Below are 11,282 nucleotides of genomic sequence, written 5' to 3'. Positions count from 1 at the left end.
TAACTTGACATATATATAACTATACATGAACTTTATAATTTATATATAAATAAATTTAATTATATATAAAATGAACATATTTCACATATAATTATGTATAATTATATATTTATTTAGATATAATTATATATAAAAAATTTTTCCCGGGTTGAATTCTGTGATTTTTATATTTTATTCATAAGACCACTATTTCTTGGACATAATTGACCGTTGCCGGACTTTTGAACCACCTTGTATATATATATATATATATTGTATATATATATATATATATATATATATTGTATATGATTCGACAATAAAAATATATTATGTTGTCTGATTTCAATATGTTGAACACACTAAAATGGATTTTTGACATATATATATTACTGTCGATAATAGCAGAATTAAAATTGTCGGTAATTATCGACAATTTTAGTTCCATTCAAATGAGGGCGCTAACCCGTCGGAGTTCGGCCAACGCTCCGGCATCCCAAGCTACCAGCTCGCAATCAATGAGTTGATGCTTGTTGAAGGCATCGCTAGCGCGTATTACATTTGCTAATTCTTTAGAATTCGTTACAGTAGACGCAATATTGGAGAATTGTGTATACTTGATATCGATTGTTCCAGTAAGTCTAGCCAATCGATCGAATGTTATATAGATGCATAGATCGAGATCAAACATACGTTGTAACGTCGATTCGATCATCATCATGCGTACATCTGCAGATTCGAGACTTACGAGTTTGATGTCGTTAATCGTGTGAAATCTCACTGTTAGCGGTCCAACATTTATAAAATTATATAAATCTTTAGTGGAGTCGTTCCGAAGAATATCGTGACGCTGCTCATAAAGTCCCTTCCAAGTCTCGATGAATAGTATCAGTTGTTTTTGCCGATGATCTTCTATGACGATTTCCACGTAACTCGGTGGACCCACGTTGATACCAATTTCGATGAGTTTGAATTCCGTGGCTGTCAATGCGTATTGTCTTCCTAGTATACGAGCCGCACGACGCTCTTGCAAAATGCTGTAGAAAAATGAAATTAATAGTTAAATAATAAAAACAATTCTAATAAAAGCAATTTGTAATAATATAAAAAAAATAGAAGTGTATAATACATAATAGAAAAAAGTTAAACTTATTCGTCACATTTGTTTTTAAACGATGGAGTTTCAGCACGACTCGGCACGTAATAATTCATGCGACTGCCGCTGCAGCTTCTTTTGTTGGAGTACATTTTTCTATGTTCCGAAAATGTGAACTATTGGTTCGAACAGTTAACGTGAAACTGATTGTACAAAAAAATTTAGAATATATACTCATTTTCTCAAAGATAGTGGGGATAAATGTGGTGGGAGTAAATGTGGTAGGAGAATTTTTGAGAGTATTTCTAGCGCTCTGAAATTTAGGAAAAAAGAGACATTACTCGGACAACATTAAAGATCCAATAAAAAAATTTAGAATATATTGATTTCTTTTGAGATAGTAGGGGTAAATGGGGGGGGGGGGGTAAATGTGGTGGGGAGATTGCGTCTAGCGCTCTGAGATTTAGGAGAAGGGAGAGACATCGCTCCGTTAAAAAGAATTCTTAGAAACAGGAAGGAATGGGAAGAGTATATAAGAAATAAAATTTTTTAAATATGTTTACATATTTTATTTTTTTAAATATTTTTTCTGGCGTTGTGACCACCAGTTAAATATTTTAAATACATTGTGTAATGCGCAATTTTTAACATGTTTTCCGCATAGTGTTTTTAACATCTAGATTGTTTAAAGACTCACTGTCGTCGTAATCTGCATCCAAGGTCTTAATTATGAAACCGTTTCTCTCATCATCCATTATATCGGCTAGCCGTTTTCACTTTTCAAGTCCTTTTACGTATACGATAGAGAATTCTTCTTTATCTTCTTGTAATTTTTCATTTATTCCAACGATAGCTGCAGTAGTCAAGCGCTGAGGCATGCTGTATGGAACGTTTCCATCTTCCCATTGTAAGCCATGATGATGTTGAGTCAACCATGAGGCTTGACGCCTCTCCAATTTTATGAGTAAACTCCATGGCACAGAACATGCAAAGAAATATTGTGATAAAATAAATCCTCTTCTCAGGATTGCCGCTTCCTTTACAATAAACTGTTTATTGAGGATAAATCCTTGTAGATCGACGAATGTTGGTACAGACATGACGAGGGCTCTCTCTTTTTGATGCGACTCAGTTGAGAGGAATGACGAAACTCTACAGCCATCTCACATTACTTTGATTATGTATCCTCTTCCCCTCTCTAAACAGCTGTTGTAAACATTTTTTAGGTGATTTTGCGCACAACGTTGGTCAACGGATTGTACTGGATCACACGATCGTGTATAATGAGGCATAGGGATGGGCAAAAATCATTCGATTATTGAAACATTGATGTTTTTTTTATTTAGAAATCGATTATTCACTCGATGTTTTTACGCTCGATTAATTACTAACTTGATAGTTTTTTCCTTCGGTGCTCTTAGATTTAAAACTAGATTTATAACTAGATTTTACTAAAGTTTTGCATGTAAATAAGTTTATACCCCATATTCCGATATTCACTGCCAGTAATGAAAATCTAGTGTACGTGACATAAACTATATATTTTCAGTACTGTCAGTACATTTTAGCGCATTTCGGAAGACATAGTAAGGTTATGAGCAAATCGACCAATCGTAACTCATCTTACTACGCACGTGATTGGTCGATTTACTTATAGCCTTTGGGCTCGTTCCGAGGGACACTATCAGTGCTAATGCTAATAGCGTCTCACCGAACGCACTCTTTGCGGTAACAGTGTAAAACTTTTTACATTCAAAGGTCGTGAAACGTATCAAACAATATATTAGCCAATAATAGCTATTCCTTTAAATAATAAAATGGCTATGATTGGTTAGAAGTATTTAGTACACGTTTTTAAGTATATCAGTGTAAACTAACTTAGTATAATCTAATACTCGGTTTCCGGTCCTGGCGATACGTAATACGTAATAGTGATAGATAGCCACGAAGAAGACATGAGGCTGAACAAAACATTATAATTGAAGGTAATTATTATTTATTTTTCAATTAATATATTCATCAATATCTAAAATTATTTTAACAAAGTTAATACATGTTTTTGGCCTTATTTGAGAATATTTTCTACTTTTTTTGACTAGTAACGACTGTCGGACATGGAATGATGCAATCATTAATTTGCTCACGATCAGTTTGTTAGAAATAATAGATATATTATCTTCATTTAGACTTAAAAATTATTTATATTTTAAACAAAGTGATAAATCTAAGGCCAACTTATCGAGCTGAATATTCGAGATGTTCAGTCAACTACCATTTATTACATGTATAAATTATAAAACTACAGTCATTAGATATTAAAACTAACGCAAATTACAATCATTCTATAAACGTTTCGACCGCACGCGGTCTTCTTCAGTATAATTCTTGAAATATAAATTCATACAACTTCACATAATATCGGAATTTAATTATAATTATTCAGAATCGAGAGTCTTTGAGCAATTAACGCGTGTTCTAATTCGTCATGTCCAACAATGTTCGCCTCGATATGATCTCTGATTTTTCTCAGATCTCGGATAGTTTCATCGTTAATATGCGAGAAATTAACCCGTTCCGTAGGCGCTGCGATTAATAAAAAATTAACGATTAACGTATGTCTAAATTAAAATATATATCCCCTACACTTGGTAATATGCTTACCTATCATCGTCCTTCTTGACAATTTTGCTACTTATTAACAGTTATTAAGGATGACACATAACAAACCAACAATACAGAAAGACAGCTCATTTTAAACTCTACTTGATCGGAGAGCGTGCGTGTTTATATATGATCTAATATCTATGTTTGACTCGTTAATGTCCTATTTGTCCTATTATTATTTATTGTTCGCTAATATATCCAAAATATCAAAATACGACTCGCTAAGTAACTCAGTATCTTTGTTTAAATTTAGTCCATTTTTTTGTTCCTTGATATGTAGCATCTCAGAAATGAGTCTTTTATAATAATTATTTTCTTTGTCCATGATCTTAACATTGTCCCAATTAAAAGTATGATGTTCATTTCTTATGTGTTCAGAAATTACTGAATGTTTCGTTGAGTCCAACCTAATATTATTTTTATGTTCTTTTATTCGCGTCTGCAATTGCCTCTTTGTTTGGCCTACATAAGATGCATTACAATTATTGCAACTGATCTTATAAACCACATTCGAATTGCATGGATGTTTAGTTTTATCTTTCTGTGCTTTAATAATATTATCCAGTTTGTTGAGACATCTATACCCTACAATACAATTTTTATTTTTTACCGAGGAAACAATCATTTCTGAGATCCTATCAATATACGGAATGACAAAGAATTTTTTATCAACCGAGTCATTTCCTATACTTTTTGTTTTTTCTATGTTGGCCTGTCTCTCTATAATGCTCCCCTTAGATATGATGTGTTCTATCCGATGATTAATTTTGTTAAAAATCAGATCAAGAGGGTAACCATTGCTTATGAGTATATTAATAATTAACTCTAAATTTTTATTAAAAAATAGTAGATGTGATAGCAATAGACATCTGTCTACAAGGTTATATATTATTCCAATTTTGTGGCATAATGGGTGGTTTGAATAAAATGATAACGTCCTTCCTGAGAAGGTTTCTTTTTGATACCAGTCTATATATATTGTGTTATTAATAACTTTAAGTGATAAATCTAAGAAATTCAAGCTATGATTAACCTCTTGTTCGACCGTGAATTTAAGTCTTTCATGATAGTTGTTAAAATTATTCACAATCTGAGTCATATTAGTCATAGAGGTGGCCACTATTATGTCATCCACATAACGAAAATAAAACGAACATTCCAAATTCAACGCTTTGAGAACTGTATCCTCAAAATCTTGCATAACCACGTCTGCAATAATTGGTGATAACGGTGACCCCATAGGGGTCCCAAACGTCTGTTTATAAATTATGTCATTAAATGTAAAATATGTAGAAGTCAATATGAATTTTATACCCCCCAAAAATTCGTTTTTCGGTATTCTAGTATTTATTCCAATGTGATCCCATCTATCGTTAATACCGTCAATCGCAAGATCCAGAGGAACGTTCGTAAACAAAGGCACCACATCCAAGGAAAACATCCTATCATTCTCATCAATCTTTTTACCAGACAATATGCTGTACAAATCAAAACTATTATTAATATGACTTTTCGCTTTGGGTAGGCTAGTTCGTAAGGTAACACTTACACTATTGTTAAAAAAAATCCGTGCAAAAAAATAGAGAACGATTTGAATGATTTGTTGAAGAGATGGCTTAAGGAAGATTATATTTCAAAAAGTGAATATTATAAATTACGTTGTAGTGATTCTCTCCTTCCAAAAGCGTATGGATTACCTAAAATCCATAAGGAAAACTATCCAGTTAGAATCATAGTTTCATCGGTTGATACAGCTCTATACTCGCTGGCTTCGTTTTTACAAAACACCTACGAATTAGCCTACCCAAAGCGAAAAGTCATATTAATAATAATTTTGATTTGTACAGCATATTGTCTGGTAAAAAGATTGATAAGAATGATAGGATGTTTTCCTTGGATGTGGTGTCTTTGTTTACGAACGTTCCTCTGGATCTTGCGATTGACGGTATTAACGATAGATGGGATCACATTGGAATAAATACTAGAATACCGAAAAACGAATTTTTGGGGGGTATAAAATTCATATTGACTTCTACATATTTTACATTTAATAACATAATTTATAAACAGACGTTTGGGACCCCTATGGGGTCACCGTTATCACCAATTATTGCAGACGTGGTTATGCAAGATCTTGAGGATACAGTTCTCAAAGCGTTGAATTTGGAATGTTCGTTTTATTTTCGTTATGTGGATGACATAATAGTGGCCACCTCTATGACTAATATGACTCAGATTGTGAATAATTTTAACAACTATCATGAAAGACTTAAATTCACGGTCGAACAAGAGGTTAATCATAGCTTGAATTTCTTAGATTTATCACTTAAAATTATTAATAACACAATATATATAGACTGATATCAAAAAGAAACCTTCTCAGGAAGGACGTTATCATTTTATTCAAACCACCCATTATGCCACAAAATTGGAATAATATATAACCTTGTAGACAGATGTCTATTGCTATCACATCCACTATTTTTTAATAAAAATTTAGAGTTAATTATTAATATACTCATAAGCAATGGTTACCCTCTTGATCTGATTTTTAACAAAATTAATCATCGGATAGAACACATCATATCTAAGGGGAGCATTATAGAGAGACAGGCCAACATAGAAAGAACAAAAAGTATAGGAAATGACTCGGTTGATAAAAAATTCTTTGTCATTCCGTATATTGATAGGATCTCAGAAATGATTGTTTCCTCGGTAAAAAATAAAAATTGTATTGTAGGGTATAGATGTCTCAACAAACTGGATAATATTATTAAAGCACAGAAAGATAAAACTAAACATCCATGCAATTCGAATGTGGTTTATAAGATCAGTTGCAATAATTGTAATGCATCTTATGTAGGCCAAACAAAGAGGCAATTGCAGACGCGAATAAAAGAACATAAAAATAATATTAGGTTGGACTCAACGAAACATTCAGTAATTTCTGAACACATAAGAAATGAACATCATACTTTTAATTGGGACAATGTTAAGATCATGGACAAAGAAAATAATTATTATAAAAGACTCATTTCTGAGATGCTACATATCAAGGAACAAAAAAATGGACTAAATTTAAACAAAGATACTGAGTTACTTAGCGAGTCGTATTTTGATATTTTGGATATATTAGCGAACAATAAATAATAATAGGACAAATAGGACATTAACGAGTCAAACATAGATATTAGATCATATATAAACACGCACGCTCTCCGATCAAGTAGAGTTTAAAATGAGCTGTCTTTCTGTATTGTTGGTTTGTTATGTGTCATCCTTAATAACTGTTAATAAGTAGCAAAATTGTCAAGAAGGACGATGATAGGTAAGCATATTACCAAGTGTAGGGGATATATATTTTAATTTAGACATACGTTAATCGTTAATTTTTTATTAATCGCAGCGCCTACGGAACGGGTTAATTTCTCGCATATTAACGATGAAACTATCCGAGATCTGAGAAAAATCAGAGATCATATCGAGGCGAACATTGTTGGACATGACGAATTAGAACACGCGTTAACTGCTCAAAGACTCTCGATTCTGAATAATTATAATTAAATTCCGATATTATGTGAAGTTGTATGAATTTATATTTCAAGAATTATACTGAAGAAGACCGCGTGCGGTCGAAACGTTTATAGAATGATTGTAATTTGCGTTAGTTTTAATATCTAATGACTGTAGTTTTATAATTTATACATGTAATAAATGGTAGTTGACTGAACATCTCGAATATTCAGCTCGATAAGTTGGCCTTAGATTTATCACTTTGTTTTCAATATACGAGCGACAATTTGTATTAATTTATATTTATATTTTCATATTAATAACAATTCTTGTAAACATATTTTTAAATTGGATAGAGTATTCGATAGAATAGATATTCTTATACTCTTGTAAACATCGATACTAATGTACTATTGTTACTTATATTCTAACTTATGTTTTAAAATCTGGCAGTCCAAATGCAATAATGCTTGTAATTTACTTAAAAAGCAAAGAGCGAGTTTTTTAATTCATTGATGGGTCCATCGCATGATACGCAAGTACAACACATACAGCAAATACTGTCTTTCTGCATTATGCGATGGATCTATCGATGAATTAAAACACTCACTCATAATTGTTATTTCATTTATAAATATATATATATTTTGCAGCATTGCTATACAATAAAAGATATTTATGATAGTAAGTAATTCTGGGATTTTTTTGTTAAATATAGATATTAATTTCAGTCTTCTTATGATGATAATGATGTCTCTTTCCAAACAATTGTAACCATAACAATTCTAAGTGGCTTGGATTGAATCATACATCAAACGACAGTGTGTACGTATATGTGATAATCAAATCAAAGGTCATTTCTATTTTAATTGTTCAACTAATATGTAATTATGGTAATTTAAATTACACTTTTTTTCTATTTTTTTATATATTTTGCACAATAACAAATCTTTATTTTCTTACAATAGATTATTAATAATTTTTCTGATGATAACAATTATCTGCGAAATCTGTTTATTTGCATACAATTATAATCACATTAAGGGTACATTCTCGTCAGTTGGGTCAAATTTTGGTCAAAATTTTTTTTTGTTGAATTCGATAGCTATAACTGTTTAGAATATCATGTTAAAAGGGCAAATCGAAATTCGTAACGGTTCAAAAGTTATGAGCCTCCGAGCCGACCACGTCAAAGCAAGTAGCGAGCGTCGCGCGGCACAGGTACGTAGCGCCGACCATTCCTCGTACATTTATCGACCTTTCTGTCGGTTTATGATTTCACTCAAGGTTTTCTATTTTTGACGTTAGATGGAACCTCTTTATACTGTATTATTAGGAATTACACTGATGAAATCAGTTTTATAACCTACGAGAAACACGTGTGCGTTTTTGTGTCTCCTGTTTTCTCGCGTTGCATTGCATGTGTTTTTTAAAATGCCTCGAGACAAAAAAAGCAATAAATACAGTTCGATTTGTCCTGGTAAGAAAGAGCCAAAGAGAAAATTCTCTGGGAATCAATATACAAACGAAAATAAGAAAGAATTTACCAGCACGTCAGCGAAGAAATTAGCCGGTTCGGATGATTTCGAAACAACTGTTTCGTTGACTAACGTATATACAGTAGTGAATTTTACGTTAGTTTTTACTGCTCTTTCCAATATTTTAAAATGCAAAAAGTGTAACGGAGATGTCAAATTTGGAAAAAAAAGACGAACATGGCTTGGGATTTAAACTTTCTGTTTTGTGCAAGTGTGACGAGAAGTTTATTTTTTCATGTGAAAAAAATAATAACAAATCCTACGAAATAAATCGCCGGTTGGTATTTGTCATGAGACTTTTGGGTGTTGGAATAGCTGGTATTAATACATTTCTTGGATTGATGGATTTGGGGAAAAAAATAAACACTAATATGTATTACGCTGCCGTCGACAATATATTCGTTGCTGTAAGTTCTGTGTATAATGAAGTCATCAGAAAAGCAGGTTGAGAGGAAAAAGAAAAGAATGCTGCCAATGGAAACGAGGAGAAAAAATTGACAGTATCAGGAGATGGATCGTGGAGCAGACGAGGATTTTCTTCTCTGTTTGGTATTGTTTAACTAATTGGACATTGTACTGGTAAAGTACTAGATACGTTGATAAAGTCATCCTTTTGTAAAGTATGCATCACAAATAAAAATCAAATGACAGAAACCGAATTTGACACATGGTTCAGCGAGCACGAAGATGATTGTCAAGCCAACCACAAGGGAAGTGCCGGAGGTATGGAAGTGCAAGGAATGCTGGAAATATTTGCCAGAGCTGAAACTCTACACGACGCAAAATATACGAACTACATTGGAGATGGAGACACAAAGACGTTTAAAGCTTTATTACAACAAGATGAAGAAGTTACAAAAAAAGAATACGTCAACCACGTGCAGAAAAGGATGGGCTCAAGATTGCGGAAAGTTAAAAAAACCAATAAAAAAGTCAAAGGACGTGGACCTGGAAAGCTCACGGACAAGTTAATCAATGAATTAACTATTTATTATGGACTCGCAATCAGACGAAATCCGCATGACGTTGATGCAATGACGAACGACGTGTGGGCAACATTTTTTCACAAAATATCGACAAACGAAGAGCCTCATCACGAGAAATGCCCAAGTGGACCAAACTCTTGGTGTAAATAGCAAAGGATGTGGATTGAATCACATAAAACATGTGATAATCAAAGGTAATTTCCATTTTAATTTTTAAACTAATATATAGTCACGCTAATTTAAATCACACTTTTTCTATCTTTTTATATACATATTTTACAATAGCAAATCTTTATATTTATATATTTACAAATATTTCTTCGTGTAATATCTATTCAGCACTGATCATATTTTGTATGCATAAATTGCAAATTTTGTATATTAAACAAATATTACTTTGTAAATTAGATCTCAGTTGGTATTAAAAATAAAATCTCGACGGCAATCGGAGCCTATGCGGATGACATGCACAAAATTAATAAATTAAAATGAGATCTCAAGTCAAACTCATTTATTAAATTCTAAACGTTTCGACCCACTTCGGGTCTTCTTCAGTAGCTGCAAAATACAAAGAAACAAAAATAGAAGATAATCGGTACAATCAGAAAATTATAAAACTCGTATACATACAATCCGCAAATAAATTAAATATCATTCTCCTCCCTATTCAAACCGTCCGGCCGTCGGAGTGTCTCCCTAACGGTGACCATCGTCAGGAAGGAAGCGGAGCAGTGACTCCCTTACCAACACTAATCAACATGGTATAAATTAAACGTAGAACAATTCACAAGAATTAAAAATTAAGAACCGGGAAGAACACTCACCCCGACAGCAAAAACAGAGAGAAGACGATGCTACACGTGACACATCACTCTAACGACTGTGCGGTATTCTACCTCGACACAGTCGATACATATATATGCAAAAAACAAATATAAAAATAAAATATGAAAATAAAAATAAAAATAAAAACAACTAAACTAATCGGCACTCATGTCAAAAGTCTAACAAAAAAACCCGGCTATGTAAAATCACAAAGCTAGATTTTGGTAAATTTTTCTATTAACAGATCAAGATTCTCGTTTAATTTATCAGTGTCGCTATGTAAATTTAAACTATTCCTCTGACGTTTTATGTGGATCATTTCGGATATCAAACGTTTACCTAAAAAAGGCTCCTCGTCTAAGACTTTTACATCCTCCCAATTAAATTCATGGTTCAATAATCTATGTTCCGATATGACTGATAATTGTGACGCGTTTCTTTTTATGTTGTTGCGATGTTCTTTTATCCTAGTTTTCAACAGGGGGTTGACAACCGATTGAATTTTTTAGATGTCACCATTATTATAAATAATGGGAGCATTGAGTTTGATTTGTTTCATAAGCCGACGTATTCAGGTAGATATTTAAATTTTGAATCGCAGCATCCTCTCTGTCATAAAAAAGGCACCATTATCAGCCTCATAGATAGAGTTTTTTGGCTATCTCATCCGAAATTCCATAA

The 11,282-nt window shown here is 32.6% G+C and overlaps 1 protein-coding gene and 1 pseudogene across 1 annotated transcript; one reads left to right on the top strand and one right to left on the bottom strand.

The window, feature by feature from the left end:
• Positions 1-427: 427 nt before the first annotated feature.
• On the bottom strand, positions 428-1,227 carry LOC146720206 (uncharacterized). The gene is given in 2 exon segments (XM_085488930.1): positions 428-1,016; positions 1,109-1,227. Coding segments are annotated over 2 exon segments (708 nt in total).
• A 7,459-nt stretch (positions 1,228-8,686) lies between these two features.
• On the top strand, positions 8,687-9,926 carry LOC146720205 (uncharacterized; annotated as a pseudogene).
• Positions 9,927-11,282: the final 1,356 nt, after the last annotated feature.

This window comes from Nylanderia fulva, unplaced genomic scaffold, assembly GCF_048542155.1.
Source record: "Nylanderia fulva isolate GAGA-0341 unplaced genomic scaffold, ASM4854215v1 Scaffold744, whole genome shotgun sequence".
NCBI lineage: Eukaryota > Metazoa > Arthropoda > Insecta > Hymenoptera > Formicidae > Nylanderia > Nylanderia fulva.
The sequence above is the reverse complement of the archived record's forward strand: the minus strand, read 5'-3'. Positions and strand labels throughout refer to the sequence as shown.